Source organism: Mesoplodon bidens (assembly GCF_964165515.1).
Source record: "Mesoplodon bidens genome assembly, chromosome: 6".
Lineage (NCBI taxonomy): Eukaryota > Metazoa > Chordata > Mammalia > Artiodactyla > Ziphiidae > Mesoplodon > Mesoplodon bidens.
The window spans coordinates 7,463,435-7,480,876 of record NC_138162.1 but is presented as its reverse complement, the minus strand read 5'-3'; the positions used below and the strand labels follow the sequence as shown (position 1 = coordinate 7,480,876).

Below are 17,442 nucleotides of genomic sequence, written 5' to 3'. Positions count from 1 at the left end.
AAGAACCTGCCTGCTAATGCAGGGGACACAGGTTCGAGCTCTGGTCCGGGAAGATACCACATGCTGTGGAGCAACTAAGCCGGTGCGCCACAACTACTGAGCCTGCGCTCTAGAGCCTGCGACGCACAACTACTGAGCCCACGTGCCACAACTACTGAAACCCATGCACCTAGAGCCCGTGCTCTGCAACAAGAGAAGCCACCGCAATGAGAAACCCGCACACCGCAACAAAGAGTAACCCCCGCTCACTGCAACTAGAGAAAGCCCGCACTCAGCACCAAACACCCAACGCAGCCAAAATAAATTAAAAAAATAAAATAAGAATTCAACGTTGTGAACCAGCTATACTCCAATAAAATTTAAATTTTTAAAAAATAAAAATAAGAGGACTTCTCAGACAAAGGCAAATATATCACTAATATGTGAAATCTAAAAAAATGATACAAATGAAGTTATTTACAAAACAGAAACAGACTCACAGACGTCAAAAACAAACTTATGGTTAGCAAAGGGGAAAGGTTGGGGGAGGGATAAATTAGGAGTTTGGGATTAACATATACACACTACTATATATAAAATAGATAACCAACAAGGACCTACTGTATAACACAGGGAACTCTAGTCAATATTCTGTAGTAACCTATATGGGAAAAGAATCTGGAAAAGAATGGATATATATGTATGTATAACTGAATCACTTTGCTGTACACCTGATACTAACACAACATTGTAATTCAATATACTCTAATATAAAATAAAAATTTTTTTAAGTGAAAAAAAGAGGACTTAATTCATGATGCATATACGCCTGAAATTAATGTAATATTGCATGTCAGTTATATTTCAACAAAAAAAATTTTTAATAAAAAGTAAGAGATCTTGGCGTTTTAAGTATATTGCAAATATCGTAACATTTTATTGTTTGCACTGTTGCTTCTTTTCTTGAGGTATAATTGACAAATAACATTATGTTAGTTTCAGGTGTACAATGTGATTCAGTATTTATAAACAGTGCAAAATAATCACAATAAGTCCAGTTATCTTCTGTCACCATAGAAAGTTAGGAAACATTTTGTTTTTCTTGTGATGAGAACTTTTAAGATTTACTCTCTTAGCACCTTTCAAATATACAACACAGTAGAGGTCTTGCTGATTTAACAGGCAAAACTATGAAACATGTTGATAGGACAGAACATAGAAAATGGTGCAGAGCTTCTCAATTCATTTTAGAATCCGGAGTGAAATTCTGACAAAATAGCACACTAAAAGAAATGTGCATGTTCCTTGGACTTGTATGTGAGCTCATTTATGAGCAGATGTTCTTAATAAAAGGCAAAGAACTCAAATTTCTCAGTGACTCAAAGGAATAATGCACTATAACCAAAGAGGTGTCATTCTAAGAATAATGTAAAGCTGGTTCAGTTTTTATCTAGACAATTGCCACAAGCTTTTAAAAAATTATTCCCGGCTTCCCTGATAGCACAGTGGTTAAGAATCCCCCTGCCAGTGTAGGGGACACAGGTTCGAGCCCTGGTCCGGGAAGATCCCACATGCCGTGGAGCAACTAAGCCCGTGCACCACAACTGCTGAGCGTGCGCTCTAGAGCCCGAGAGCCACAACTACTGAGCCCACGTGCCACAACTACTGAAGCCTGCGCGCCTAGAGCCCGTGCTCCACAACAAGAGAAGCCACTACAACGAGAAGCCCACGCACCACAAGGAAGAGTAGCCCCCGCTCACAACTAGAGAAAGCCCGCGCGCAGCAACGAAGACCCAACGCAGCCAAAAAATAAATAATTAAATTAAATAAAATAAAAAAGAATTGGCTACCATCTTTAAAAAAAAAAAGTTATTCCAGCCAGTGTTGGTGAGAATACTGAAAAATCTCTCTGTCGATCCTGTGGATGTGATGTTAAATCGGTATTACCTTTAAGAGAACAGGAAAGCAGTAGGTATCAACATGTTGAATGTGGGTACTCCCCTGGCACAATTCCAGTTTAGGAATGTGTGGACTTGTGTGAGGTATGATTCAGCACCTCAGGTACCTAAGGAAGAACCACTAAGCTCTGCCTCTGACTCTGTGACAGAACGGCTTTCCCACAGCAGAGGAGCAAGCTGTGGCTGAGAGAGCGCTGCAGGAAATGCGGGACCTCCTTGTGAACTTGCAGCAGGAAATCGCCAGGGCCTGTGAGGACAAGAGGAGGCAGGATGAAGAGGAGGCCCAGGTAAATCGACAAGAGTCACAGGTGCAGCAGGGGCCAGAGGTCCGCAAAGAGCCCCCAGCTTCCAGGCAGGGCCCAGCAGGGAAACTGAATGAAGGTAGGTCTTGGTGTGGAAATGGTCCTTCAACTTGATGTGTAAAAGTTTCATAATGGGGAAAGAAACAAGAACGTGTTTTGAATATTATATTTAAGCTACAGGACAATTTACCAGAACTTTTAAATAATGTAAAAGTCAGTACTTTCAGTGAATTACATTTAGTTTTCGTTGATGTGAAGCCTGACGTCAGATTCCAACATTTGCCGTGAGGACTTGAAATTCTGTATAATTCTAGTAGATGTATTATTCCAAATATTACTGCTACTGAGTATTTTAAATAAGTATGTATAGAATATATGTTTATTGAATACATAAGAGCATCGATATAGCATAGTGGTTCAGAATGCTGCCTTTGGAGCCAGATCAGTGGGAATCTAGTTTTTGTGCTTCCTGGCAACGTGACTTTGGCAAGTTACGTAACCTTTCCATGACTGTTTCCTTATCTGTAACATGAAGATAATAATAGAATCTACCTCATAGGATTATTATAACAGTGAAAGCAGTTAATACATATATAAGGTGATTAGAACAGTACCTGGCTCATATTAAATGTTTAATAAATTCTCCTATTATGAAAGCCTTTCTTTCATTCCTCAGACCTCCAGGTGAAGGCACAAGATAGTACAATGCAGTGGTACCAGCAGCTGCAGGAGGCCTCCAGTCAGTGTGTGTTGGCCTTTGAGGGGCTGAGCAACAGCAAAGATATTCAGGTAGGAGGGGTGGCAGTTGGGAATTCTCTGGGCTGCATGGTGCCGCCCACAGCCTCGTGTCCCAGAGGAATGTAGCTAGCGTGTCACATTCCTGAACCCTAAGGGCATCTTCAGAACACTCTGCCTTCTCACTGCTCCGTTCTGACAGGACAAAAGGATCAAGATGGACCTCCAGAAGGCTGCCACCACTCCAGTGAGCCAAATCTCCACCATTGCAGGTTGGTCAGAGGAATTAAGAACACAGCCCTTCACTTCATTGTACAAGTATTTTTTGAGATTCCAAATCCACTTATCTGTAAGGTTCCTATAAATAGAATGTGTTTCAACAAATGTGGACCGTTGGATTAGGTATATAAGCAATATGCATATAGCTTACCCTCCTTTGTTTTCTCTCAACATGTAGAAGGTAATCATTATGTGTTTGTTGACACATTAAAAAAAAAATAAGCTATGTATTAATAGTAGATTATCAGGGACTTCCCTGGTGGCGCAGTGGTTAAGAATCTGCCTGCCAGGGGCTTCCCTGGTGGTGCAGTGGTTAAGAATCTGCCTGCCAATGCAGGGGACATGGGTTCGAGTCCTTGCCCGGGAAGATCCCACATGCCGCGGAGCAGCTAAGCGCATGCGCCACAACTACTGAGCCTGTGCTCAAGAGCCCGCAAGCCACCAACTACTGAGCACAGTGCCACAACTACTAAAGCCTGCGTGCCTAGAGCCTGTGCTCCGCAACAAGAGAAGCCACTGTGGGCTTCCCTGGTGGCACAATGGTTGAGAGTCCACCTGCCGATGCAGGGGACACGGGTTCGTGCCCCGGTCTGGGAAGATCCCACATGCCGCGGAGCGGCTGGGCCCGTGAGCCATGGCCGCTGAGCCTGCGTGTCTGGAGCCTGTGCTCTGCAACGGGAGAGGCCACAACAGTGAGAGGCCCGTGTACCGTAAAAAAAAAAAAAAAAAGAGAGAAGCCACCACAATGAGAAACCCTTGCACCGCAACAAAAATTAGCCCCTGCTTGCCGCAACTAGAGAAAGCCTGCGTGCAGCAACGAAGACCCAACACAGCCAAAAATAAAAACAAAGTAATTAATTAAAAAAAAAAAAGAATCCGCCTGCCAATGCAGGGGACACAGGTTCAATCCCTGGTCCAGGAAGATCCCACATGCTGCAGAGTAACTAAGCCTGTGCGCCACAACTGCTGAGCCCATGTGCTGCAACTACTGAAGCCCGCATGCCTAGAGCCCATGCTCCACAAGAGAAGCCACTGCAATGAGAAGCCCGTGCACTGCAACAAAGAGTAACCCCCACTCACTGCAACTAAAGAAAGCCTGTGCGCAGCAATGAAGACCGAAGGCAGCCAAAAAGAAAAAAAAGTAAATTGTTTAGGAAGGCTCTTACCTAAGGTTAGAAGTTATTGCAGAAAGCACCCCTAAGAGAACCTAGGATGTGACTTGTATTCTTTGCTTTTTGTCCTACAACATTAGCTTTTCCAGACTCAAAGCCTGCTTGTTAACACTTGAGAACGCTTTCCTTTTCTCTCCAGAGACTGAGATTTAGAGAGGAAGAACCAGACAGGGGAAAGCCCTTTTTCCTCTTCTTTAGAAACAGAGGTTCATTTTCACAGAGCTCAGATGTGGAAGCCTCCACAGTACAGTGGCTGGGGAGCACATGCAGCGGGCAAGCTGGTCTGACTCAGCCTGGGTCCCAGTTCCCTTGAGTAACTTGTTGCCCAGAAAGCATAAGCAGTTGTAGTTCCTGCCCTTGAGAGGCTACATGACAGAACTTCCATATCACATGGCTGCCTGGAATTCCTTCTGGAACAGAGCAAGGTCTAAATAAGTAAACACATATCACTTTCTAGAATTGAAAGTGCCATTTCCTTTGATAGCCAAGGCAACGGGGGCAAGGTTGACCGAACAGCCGTTCCACACCTTCGCTGCTCTCCTCAGGCTCATCCTCAAGTCTTTACCCCTCAGTTGACCACAGGCAGCCCTGCCTGCTCCTTCATCAGGAAAATTTGAGATGCCAGGTGTGAGATCCTCAGATGCACCCACTTCCACCGATATGCAGCTGCATTTACCTCTTTGTCTCCTGCTTCTAAAGATGCGGTACCTTTCTGGCCCACACTTACCCTTCTGCCTGAGCCTTGAACGAGGCTCAGGAGCCTCATTCTCATCCCCTCCCATCTCCTTCAAGAGAGATCGCTCCTGTTTTCTGCAAAATTACTCCCTTTTACAGGCTCCCTTCCCTTTAAACATGCCTGTCACTCACATTCTAAAATCTGTTTCTTTTGATTCTGTGTCTTCTCAGTATTTTCTAATTTTCTTGTTGCCTTTTGGTTAATTAATTTATTTTTGGCTGCATTGGGTCTTCGTTGCTGTGTGCAGGCTTTCTCTAGTTGCAGCAAGCTATTCTTGGTTGAGATGCGTGGGCTTCTCATTGTGGTGGCTTCTCGTTGCGGAGCATGGGCTCTAGGCACGCGGGCTTCAGTAGTTGTGTCTCATGGGCTCAGTAGTTGTGGCGCACAGGCTTAGTTGCTCCACAGCATGTGGGATCTTCCCGGACCAGGGCTCGAACCCATGTCCCCTGCATTGGCAGGCAGATTCTCAACCACTGCGCCACCAGGGAAGCCCCCATGTTGCCTTTTGGTACCGTTGATTATTCCCTCCCATCACCTCTACTCCTCTGGCTTCCGCAGCAGCATTAATTTCCAGCTTCTCCTCCTCCCTCTCTTTCTCCTTTGGGGGTTCCTCAGTCTCCTGCCCCCACACCAGTGGTAAGTGTGTCCTCAGGGATGTGCTTCTACCCCTAAGTTCTTCTCATTCTAAAGACCCCCCCATGGCATCAGACTTGACCTCTGCACACATGACACCCAGCTCGGTCTCTGGGTCATTCCTTTCCTTTGAGCTTCAGGTTCCCTCGCTCCAGCTACCCGAGGGGCAGCTCTGCCTAGATGCCCCTCAGCTTTGTCAGGTTTAGAATGTTCCGATGAACTCATCATCTTCCTCTTGCCTGCCTTTTCTCCTGTTTGCTCTAAGTAATCAATAGCACCTTATCTACTCGGTCACCTTAGTTGAAACCGGCAAGTCATCCCCCTGACTGCATTCTCTAGTTCATTCTCTATATCTGATTAGACTCTAGTTTTGCCATTCTTCATTTTCCTGCCTATTCTGTAACTATGTCCCTTTGTCTCCATCATTATTGTAAGCACTTTAAGAGCTTACAACCCAGTCAGACACGAACATTTTCTAGAGTTAGTGCCCAGTAAATGTTGAATGACTGAGAGAGAGGTGACCTAATTACTGCCTCTTGAAAGGTGGGTGTCCATGAGTAGTTAGATTCGGAGCAGAATTTAAAGAAGGATATGGTGCCGTTGTGGCATATGGGATGTGGGAGGCCATATCAGGCATAGGGTTGGGACCTATTTTCCTAACTGGAGAGCCACGGGGAGTGGGGCCAGCTGGGGATTTGGCCAATGGAGCCCTTTGAAACCGTCAGTCAAGTAATAGTAGGGTATGACTTAGCAGGAAGGTGAGCTGAGTAAACTTGTGTGGAAATGTATATATTTTAATATCTCAGTAAGGTTACAGTCTCTGCTTCTGTTTTTCTGGGATTATTAGCCTTGAGGTTTCTGTGGTATCTCATTATTTAATTCTTGGTTTCTTCCTGCTTCTCTTACTTCCTAAGAAATGTGCTGCCCCTCTCTCCCCTTCTTTTTTTTTTTTTTTTTTTGCTGTACGCGGGCCTCTCACTGTTGTGACCTCTCCCGTTGCGGAGCACAGGCTCCGCAGCCATGGCTTACGGGCCCAGCCGCTCTGCGGCATGTGGGATCTTCCCGGACCGGGGCACGAACCCATGTCCCCTGCATCGGCAGGTGGACTCTCAACCACTGCGCCACCAAGGAAGCCCTCTCACCTTTTTTAATGGAACTGAATCAGTGGTTTGGGGAGGACATTTCTGAGATTTTAAAATATTTCTTAAAGTGATTAGGAATTTGGCAGGGTACTTCTAAACTGGAGATGCTGTATTTGTTCAAACGTTGATTTTAAATAATGGAAACTAATTCAGATCTACTTAAGCAAATAAAAAAAAAGAAAAAAGAAAGAAAAGTAAAAAGAAAGGAAAGAAAAAGTGGGTGGGGTAGGGGGGGTTTCTTCTAAAGATAAAGCAGTTTCGGAACTTCCCTGGTGGTCCAGTGGGTAAGACACTGTGCTCCCAATGCTGGGGGACTGGGTTCGATCCCTGGTTGGGGAACTAGATCCCGCATGCATGCCACAACTAAGAGTCTGCATGCTGAAACTAAGAAGTCCACACGCCGTAACTAAAAAAAAAGATCCTGCATGCCACATGGAAGATCCCACGTACAGCAACTAAGACCTGGCGCAGCCTAGATAGATAGATAGATAGATAGATAGATAGATAGATAGATAAGCAGTTTCACAGACCCTATGGCAGGAATGGAGCTGGATCTCAGGAGGCAGAAATTTTAGGACCCTTTTCTCTCTCCTCTTGGCTTCCCTCTGTCCACGTCCATTCTGATTTTGTAGACTGCTGTTCTTTGGTCCACATAGCAGGGCAGCCCCACTGCTTACATGTGTATGTGTCACAGGAGTGGCCACTTCAAGGAATTGACTCTGTCAGCTGGCTGATCAGCTCAGCGTGACTAGTCCTAACCTAACTAGCCAGTGTGGAAGATGGGGCACACAGGATCTGTAATACAAATGTAGCTTCTGTGTTGCTGATGATGGAGGAAGGCAGGTCCGAGAGAAGGTGGGGGGCTTCCCTGGTGGCGCAGTGGTTAAGAATCCGCCTGCCATTGCAGGGGACACGGATTCAAGCCCTGGTCCAGGAAGATCCCACATGCCGCGGAGCAACTAAGCCCGTGCGCCACAACTACTCAGCCTGTGCTCTAGAGCCTGCGAGCCACAACTACTGAGCCCACGTGCTGTAACTACTGAAGCCCGTGCGCCTAGAGCCTGTGCTCTGCAACAAGAGAAGCCATCGCAATGAGAAGCCCGCGCACCGCAACGAAGAGTAGCCCCCGCTCGCCACAACCAGAGAAAGCCCGTGCGCAGCAACAAAGACCCAACGCAGCCTAAATAAATAAATAAAATAAATTTATAAAAAAAAAAAAGAGAGAGAGAAGGGGGGAATCACTGTGAGTTGGGGAAGATCCTTTAGAAGGTTTTCCCTAGAGTTGCAAATGACTTCTCTAGGGACATCAGCCACACCCGTGGCATCTGTAAATTCAACACCTATTTCTATACCACTGTTCATCTCTCGGCTGTGTCAGTTTCAGAATTAGTTCACTGTGCAAATAAGGAATTCCTTCGAAATAGTACCACGCTTTGTGTACTTTCTCATCCCCCACATCATGGATTTGATTGTCATACATTTTTCCGCATCTGTATTTTGGCTTTAGGCTCTGACCTTCTGTAGGCCTGCACAGCTGGGTTTGTATAGAGGATTTGTTACTGTAGTGATGAAAAAAATAGATTGACTGCAGTTGTATCTTTTCACTAACTTTGTCTTTCATACCCAGGCTCAAAGCTGAAGGAGATCTTTGACAAGATCCACAGCTTACTCTCTGGAAAACCCGTTCAGACTGCTGGGCGCTCTGTGTCCGTCACACTTAACCCACAGGGCCTGGACTTTGTCCAGTACAAACTGGCAGAGAAATTTGTGGTGAGGAACCTTGTTGCCAAAGGTATGGGAAGAAGAGGCTGGTGCACAACCTTTAAACCTTTCTCGAGTATTAACTTAAAATCACCCCCTCTCTGTGCTCCCAGAGACAAGGGGAGTTGGAAGTGGCCTCCCATCGTGAAGCAGCGTTCCCCATCGCAGTCGTGGCGTCCGGGATCTGGGAGCTCCACCCCAGAGTGGGGGACCTCATCCTTGCTCATCTGCACAAGAACTGTCCTTACTCTGTTCCTTTCTATCCAGCTTTCAAAGAGGGAATGGCTTTGGAAGATTATCAGAGGTGAAGTTGTTCTTCTCCTTACTCACTATCCCTAGAGTGATGAATGAAATAGAAATAGAACTGGGATTTGTTTCCTCTCCTCAGAACGTCTCTTATGTACCTTGAACATTCTATCAGAGAATACAGTGTCTTTCATGCAAACTGGATGGCTTTAGAATACTGGATTTAGAATCCAGGGGTCTTAGAATTTTATCCCTGCTTTGTCCTTTAATAGATTTGCAAAAATGGGGAAATCATTTAATCTCTTTAAACATTATTTTCATGATCTGTAAATGGGGGTAATGATATCCATTACCTCCTGGGAATTTACCTCTCAGGGTTTATATGATGCACAGATTTGGTAATAGATGTGAGTAGCATGTAAAAATATATTAATAATAATGCTAAATGTAATAATAATATATTGTTACTTTTAGCCATAAAAAGTAATTGGTCACCCTCACTTTGGCCTTGTCACATTGAATATTTTCTTCCCACACAGGATGCTTGGCTACCAAGTGACGGATTCCAGAGTAGAACAGCAAGACAGCTTTCTAAAACGCATGTCTGGGATGATCCGTCTCTACGCTGCCATCATCCAGCTCCGGTGGCCGTATGGAAACCGACAAGAGGTAGTAGAAGCGGCTTAGTATCGATAATGAGAGGTTGGACCAGAGTCCACGTTAGTGTATCTTACCTGCAGGAAATATTGACCTTTCAGAGAGGCAGCCCAGTCACGTGATAAGTTAAAGACTATTGCCGCTTCATAGGTACTCTTCAGAGAAGTTGATGTTGATTATTAGGAAACTTTTGGATCAGCAGAGTTATTTGCTCAGAGACTAATTGGTGCCCTAGAGGCCATCTAGGTCACGTACCTTACTTCACAGATGGACAGACGGAGGAGGCTTAGCAAGCTGTAGTGATACACACTTGTCAATGACAGAGCCACGGCCTGGGGCCAGGGCTTTGACCTCCCAGCCCAGTTCTTTTTTCAAGGAATGGAGATTAGAGGGTTGGAGAAGTTGATGGACTTGGAAACCTAAAGAGAAAGGAATATAGGTTGACTGAATCCAAGAAGTTTTTATTGTGCACCTGCTATGTCCCAGGTTCTGTGCTAAAGATACCAAGAATAATAAATAAAATGTCTGTGAGAGTAACTGTGGAATCCCTGAAACTGAAGCTGACAGCCCTGTGTTGAAGGGATGCTGTGAAGAATGTGTGGATACCAATGTATGCAGTATTTAAAAACAGAATTTGTTTGGCTTGTGTTGTTTCTGCCCTGTGGCAGGTGCTTCGGTTAGCTGATCTGGGGGTTCATGTCCTGTTGGTAATGCCTGGATGATAACGGTAGAAATTTAGATCTCTGCTGAAAATGAGATTAAACAGTGACCAAGCCTCTCTCCTCCCAGATTCACCCTCATGGCTTAAATCATGGCTGGCGCTGGTTGGCACAGATCTTAAACATGGAGCCCCTGTCAGTTGTGACAGCCGCCCTCCTCTTTGATTTCTTGGAGGTACGTAATACAGTTATCACACGAGAGAGAGCCAGTGGTTGAAGCAGCCTTGGGCCACTGTGTGATGTGACTCGGAAAGGAATATAGAGATAGAGACTAATGGGAATTTCCTGGCGGTCCAGTGGTTAGGACTCTGCGCTTTCACTGCGAAGGCACAGGTTCAGTCCCTGGTCAGGGAACTAAGATCCCACATGCCACATAGCCAAAAAAAATTTAAAATACATAAATATATATACAACAAAAGATGCTCTTTTTACCTTTATCACTTAGGAAATTACAAGGATTTTAGGAGCTAAAAAAAAAGAAAAAGAAATAGAGACTAATGGTGAGCAGCTTCAGTGTCCAGTGTCATACATTTTTTCCTGATCCCCAAGACAAACCTAGCTTTTGATTTTTCTTCCCTATGTACTTCCCTTCTCTGTGTGGTTGTCTTCTCGTTCTAAAGAACAGAAAACTGTACATCCCAGTCCAAGTGAAAAGGAATTGTTTTAGGGATATAGAAGTGACTCACTCCAGAATCAAGGGTAGGATGTGCGGTTGAATCTCATCAGGGCCTGGAACCAGGAACTGGAATGTCACCAGGTACCAAGGCAGCCTCCCCCTGGGACCACGTGGTCTTTCATGTCTGCTCTTCCTGCAGATTGCCTCCTTCTTGCTCTATAAGCCAACTTTCTGAAGTTTTCTGTGCACAGTGGAGAAGATGCCGTCCTGGGCTATATCCCTCAGCCTCAGTGTGGTCACCAGTGTAATGGCACTACTGTCCCACCACTGTGATTGCTAATTCCCAGGAGAGAAAATATGATTAACCAGCTTGGGTCACAGATACCAGTCTCGTCTAGAAGGCTCCATATAGTCCTCTCTGCCCATTAGGGACCCCACTACAGGGAAAGGGTAGGGTTTCTGTGGAAAGGAGACAGTTCTTAAAGAATAAAGGCTTGAGGCACATGCCATAACAAATCTGGGACCATTTGGCCTATAACGCCAACAGTTTCTAGTCACCTTAAAGCTCCTGAAGTCACAATATGGGAAGTATGTCATAGCTTTAGAATCAATAGTAAGTTAAGTTTTTTTTTGTTTGGTGGGTTTTTTTTAAATTTAATTTTATTTATTTTTTATACAGCAGGTTCTTATTAGTTATCCCTTTTAAACGTATTAGTGTATATATGTCAATCCCAATCTCCCAATTCATCCCACCACCACCACCCCCAGCCACTTTCCCCCCTTGGTGTCCATATGTTTGTTTTCTACATCTGTGTCTCCATTTCTGCCCTACAGACAGGTTCACCTGTACCGTTTTTCTAGATTCCACATACATGTGTTAATATATGATATTTGTTTTTCTCTTTCTGCCTTACTTCACTCTGTATGACAGTCTCTAGATTCATCCACGTCTGTACAAATGACCCAATTTCGTTCCTTTTTATGGCTGAGTAATATTCCATTGTATATATGTGCCACATCTTCTTTATCTATTCATCTGTCAGTGGGCATTTAGGTTGCTTCCGTGACCTGGCTATTGTAAATAGTGCTGCAATGAACATTGGGTTGCATGTCTTTTTTTTTTTTTTTTTTTTTGCGGTACGCGGGCCTCTCACTGTCGCGGCCTCTCCCGTTGTGGAGCACAGGCTCCGGACACGCAGGCTCAGCGGCCATGGCTCACAGGCTCAGCCGCTCTGCGGCATGTGGGATCTTCCCGGACCGGGGCACGAACCCGTGTCCCCTGCATCGGCAGGCGGACTCTCAACCACTGCGCCACCAGGGAAGCCCGAAAGCTGGATTTTAATTGCCTTGCTTAGCTGGCTAAGTGGCATTGTGGTTGAAATTCTTGATAGGAACAAAAGGCAAAGGTCTGATTGTCCTTTATGGATCTCTCATACGAGTGTGAATTTTCATCCTCTGCTCTAACAGTGCCCCCCTTCCCCTCTAGGTGTGTGGGCACGCCCTCATGAAGCAGTACCAGGTCCAGTTCTGGAAGATGCTACTTCTCATCAAAGAGGACTACTTACCCAGGTATTAGACTGGTTGAGTAGACACCAGGGGATTTGGTAGGTGAGAACTTAGGACGTCAGATACCGCGGCTGCTGTTAACATCCTGTTTCTGACTCAGTTAAGCACCTGTGTTAAGTGTAACATCTGCTCCCATCCGTCTCCTCTTTGTTATTTGAATAAACGCTTCTGAAGTCTCTCTTAAATATTGTTGACTAAATAAAAAAAACAAATTAGGAAGATCTTGGATTCAGATACCTGACATTTTTAAAACTCTCTTCTTTTCTGAACTCCCCCAGATAATCTGGGATAGTGATTACATGCAGTCATGCATGAAACCAAGGAGGCAAACCCCCTCAGTAAATCAGTTGGTGAAACTGGTCAGCCAGGTTGCTTGACTCTGTCGTGGCATTCACCTTCAAGGACCCTTCTCACTCCTCTCAACTCACTGGCCTTTCCAAGTGGGGAAAGGCATTGGCAGCACCCATCCCACCTGATCACAAAGACCTTGGAAAGGAACAGTGCTCTTTTCTCCTTTATCCGCTTATTTGAAAAAAATGTTGAGGGACTTCCCTGGCAGTCCAGTGATTAAGACTCCATGCTTCCACTGCAGGGGGCATGAAAAAAGAAAAAAGAAAAGAAAAGAAAAAAATGTTGAGACCATTTAGTAGAGCAACAGCATCCAGTGTAGATGACACGTCTGTGAGTCCTTTGATCCGCCCCGTCCTCCAGATCAGCAGGTCTCCTAACTCCTCCAAAAGAGAAGTGTGAGTCATAGGTGCGACTCACCTGTCTTCTTTCTCTCCCTGTAGGATTGAAGCCATCACCAGCTCAGGACAGATGGGTTCCTTCATACGCCTCAAGCAGTTCTTGGAGGTAAGATGCCCTTAGACCAGCACGTCCCAGACTGTCGTCAGCCTCCAGTGCACCTGTGTCTGACGTGTCTTGCACATCCAGACTCTGACTGCGGTCTCTTCCTCTTGATTTTTCCGAACCCTACTTTTTTGTCCATCAACCGCTCGTCACCTTAAGGGCTGCCATTTCACTGTCTTCTTCCTACGTGTCATTGTCCATACTGCCCGTGGGGAAAAGCTCTCCTAAGAGATGAATAAAATACATGTAATGAATCTCATCTCACTGATACACTTTTTGCATGTTGGCCAAGGTTCTTTTCTCAGTCTCAGGTCTAGGGGACAGGTATGTGTGGTCACTTTTCTCCACGAGAACAGACTGCAGTTTGAGCCAGACTCCTGTCCTTTTTCCAAGTGCCAAAAAACTTTGCATTTTGGTACGTCTGCCAAGACAGCCAACTGACTTCCACTCTCCAGTAGCCCAGTTGGGGAAATTGCAATAGTGAAAGGTGAGGCCAGGCTGTGGGAGATGAGAGTGGGACAGACGTTAACAATACCCTGGCATCTGTCCTCCGCTGCAATTCATGCAGAAGGAGAAGTCTTATAGAAAACCTTTTTTTGTTTCTTTTCAATTAATTTTTATTGGAGTCGAGTTGATTTACAATGTTGTGTTAGTTTCTGCTGTGCAGCAAAGTGAGTCAGTTATACATAAACATATATCCACTCTCTTTTAGATTCTTTTACCATATACGTCATTGCAGAGTATTGAGTAGTTCCCTGTGCTGTACAGCAGGTTCTTATTAGTTATCTGTTTTATATAGAGTAGTGTGTGTATGTCGGTCCCAGTCACCCAATTTATCCCTCCCCCCCACCCCGTAACCATAAGTTTGTTGTCTACATCTGTGACTCTGTTTCTGTTTTGTAAAGAAGATCATTTGTACTATTTTTTTTAGATTCCACATATAAGCGATATTATATGATATTTGTCTTTCTCTGACTTACTTCGCTCAGTATGACAATCTCTAGGTCCATCTACATTGCTGCAAATGGCATTATTTTGGGTTTTTTATGGCTGAGTAATATTCCATTGTATATGTATGTACTACATACATAGGACTTACTTCCACTTGCTGTCCCTCAAAGTTTCTTCCAAACTTTAAGTGTTGGAAGCAGTGTTATCAGAGAATCATTCTGTTTTCCTTGTCTTTCCCTGACCAGGAATGTTTGGAGCACAAGGAGATTCCTGTCCCCAAGGGCTTTCTGACTTCCTCCTTCTGGCGTTCCTGATGTTACTCCGTCGCCCACCATCACCATTTTGTTGCAAAGGGACGATAATAAAGCAACTGAAGACAGCTGTATTTGGGAGAAGTCATGTCAATACATGTTTTGTGTATTTGTACCTTGTGACTAGGAGAGCAGATTTTCATGGGTCACAAATTAAGAGGTCCTTTAATAGATGTGATGACTCCTTAAAGGGGTCCGCATGACAGTAAGCAGAATTGGCCTTTCTCATTTTTGCAAAAAATTTGAAAAAAAAATTATGAGAAGAGTTTAGCACTTGATCTCACCCTTGATTTCCTTTGTTTCTAGTATCTTTCAGAAGGTAGGTTAATACCTTGACTATTTCACTCTGAGCTGAAGTGGCTTTCACTCCACCACCACACCCCAGCCCCTCCCCCTGTGCTGCCCCTGTTCAGAATTCCCAGGAGGAGCAAAGACTCAAGGTCACCTTTAAAGTAGCAGGTAACAGATGAGGCCCAAACCCTCACATGCAGGACTGGGTTATGTTTGTTTTGCCTGGTCAGCTTGTGAAGTAATTATAAATTCAGAAGAAATGCCTGGTGTAGACATGGACTAAGTCAGTCCCAAATTGCATCGGAGGTAGCTTAGTGTCTGGGATTAGGACTGTTAACACATGTTATATTGAACCAGGAAGCACTGTTTGTCCTCTTACTTTGGAATTTGGTGGTTCCTGGATGAGTCGGGATGCATGAACCCAGCTTTTTGTTTTTCAATTTGAGTTAAGATGGGCTGAGATGGAGCTTGCAACATTGTACATGAGCTGAGCATCCATAAGCAGTGAATCAGGGGTTTAATAAAGATGTTGGGGAAGAATTGAGAACTGCCTTATAATTGTTTTTACATGTTCTGAGTAATGAATGATGATAGATTTGCCTGACTAAAGCCACTACAAAAATCCAGAGTCTGGCTGTCCAGCTAAGAGTTGAGATTTGCTTTATGGAAAGACTCATTCTCTTGGATCTATTCCTCTGTAGTAGATGTTGTATGTGGGGTTGTGTTTCTTGTGGAGGATTCTCTGGTAATCTTGAGTTGCTCGAAGCAACCCATTCTGTGAATTATTGACTATAGTGCCAAAAGATAAGTAATAAAGCTTGATTTTTAAAAACCCCTTGCTGGTATCTAGTCGGTTCAGTATGATCAACTTCCTGTACCTGGAGCTGTGTAAATCATAAGGGGCATGGTGGTGCCCGAGTCTAGGTATAGAGTGGTATGTTTTTCCCTTTTTTGTCTTGACCTTCACCTTGGGAAAACTGCTTTTTTTCTTTCATTTCTTTCGTGTAATTATGTACCAGTAACTGACCCTGTTTTATCTAGCAGATGGGAAAGAATTAAAGTCTTTTGATGTGGACACAATGGAATGAACACTGGGGAAGGACTCTAGAGACTTGGGTTCAATTCACTTTTAAAAAAAATTTTTTTCACATCTTTATTGGAACATAAATGCTTTACAATGTTATGTTAGTTTCTGCTGTACAATTAAGTGAATCAGCTATACGTATACATATATCCCATATCTCCTCCCTCTTGAGCCTCCCTCCTGCCCTCCCTATCCCATCCCTCTAGGTCATGACAAAGCATCATCGAGTTGATCTCCTTGTGCTATGCAGCAGCTTCCCACTAGCCATCCATTTTACACTTGGTCGTGTATACATGTCAGTGCCACTCTCTCACTTCGTCCCAGCTTCCCCTTCCCCCCCGTGCCCTCAAGTCCATTCTCTACGTCTGCGTCTTTATTCCTGCCCTGCCACTAGGTTCATCAGGACCGCTTTTTTAAATTCCATATATATGTGTTAGCATACAGTATTTTTCTTTCTCTTTCTGACTTACTTCACTCTGTATGACAGATTCTAGGTCCATCCACCTCACTACAAATAACTCAATTTTTTTCCTTTTTATGGCTGAGTAATATTGCATTGTATATATGTGCTACATCTTCTTTATCCATTCATCTGTTGGTGGACATTTAGGTTGCTTCCATGTCCTGGCTTTTGTAAATAGTGCTGCAGTGAACATTGTGGTACACGACTCTTTTTAAATTATGGTTTTCTCAGGGTATATGCCCAGTAGTGGGATTGCTGGGTCATATGGTAGTTCTATTTTAGTTTTCGTTTGTTTGTTTGTTTTTGCAGTCCACGGGCCTCTCACTGTTGTGGCCTCTCCCGTTGCGGAGCACAGGCTCCGGACACACAGGCTCAGCGGCCATGGCTTATGGGCCTAGCCGCTCCGCGGCATGTGGGATCTTCCCGGACCGGGGCACAAACCTGTGTCCCCCGCATCGGCAGGCGGACTCTCAACTACTGTGCCACCAGGGAAGCCCCTATTTTAGTTTTTTAAGGAACCTCCATACTGTTCTCCATAGTGACTGTATCAATTTACATTCCCACCAACAGTGCAGGAAGGTTCCCTTTTCTCCACACCTTCTCCAGCATTTATTGTTCCTAGATTTTTTGAGATGGCCATTCTGCCCAATGTGAGGTGGTACCTCATTGTGGTTTTGATTTGCATTTCTCAATAATTAGTGATGTTGAGCATCTTTTCATGTGCTTCTTGGCCATCTGTATGTCTTCTTTGGAGAAATGTCTATTTAGGTCTTCTGCCCATTTTTGGATTGGGTTGTTTGTTTCTTTAATATTGAGCTTTATGAGCTGCTTGTATATTTTGGAGATTAATCCTTTGTCAGTTTCTTCATTTGCAAATATTTTCTCCCATTCTGAGGGTTGTCTTTTCATCTTGTTTATGGTTTCCTTTGCTGTGCAAAAGCTTTTAAGTTTCATTAGGTCCCATTTGTTTATTTTTGTTTTTATTTCCA

General features: G+C 44.4%; 1 protein-coding gene across 1 annotated transcript in view; it reads left to right on the top strand.

Annotated features, from left to right (window-relative positions):
• GLE1 (GLE1 RNA export mediator) overlaps positions 1–15,735 on the top strand; it is a 43,992-nt gene extending 28,257 nt beyond the window's left edge. Inside the window, exons 7-16 of the mRNA XM_081237783.1 lie at positions 2,087–2,318; positions 2,916–3,028; positions 3,177–3,246; positions 8,564–8,706; positions 8,811–9,001; positions 9,483–9,612; positions 10,390–10,494; positions 12,422–12,504; positions 13,293–13,356; positions 14,550–15,735. Coding sequence (XP_081093909.1) covers positions 2,087–2,318; positions 2,916–3,028; positions 3,177–3,246; positions 8,564–8,706; positions 8,811–9,001; positions 9,483–9,612; positions 10,390–10,494; positions 12,422–12,504; positions 13,293–13,356; positions 14,550–14,618 — 1,200 coding nt within the window. The 3' untranslated portion in view covers positions 14,619–15,735. The remainder of the gene's footprint in view (positions 1–2,086; positions 2,319–2,915; positions 3,029–3,176; positions 3,247–8,563; positions 8,707–8,810; positions 9,002–9,482; positions 9,613–10,389; positions 10,495–12,421; positions 12,505–13,292; positions 13,357–14,549) is intronic.
• The last annotated feature ends 1,707 nt before the right edge of the window (positions 15,736–17,442 follow it).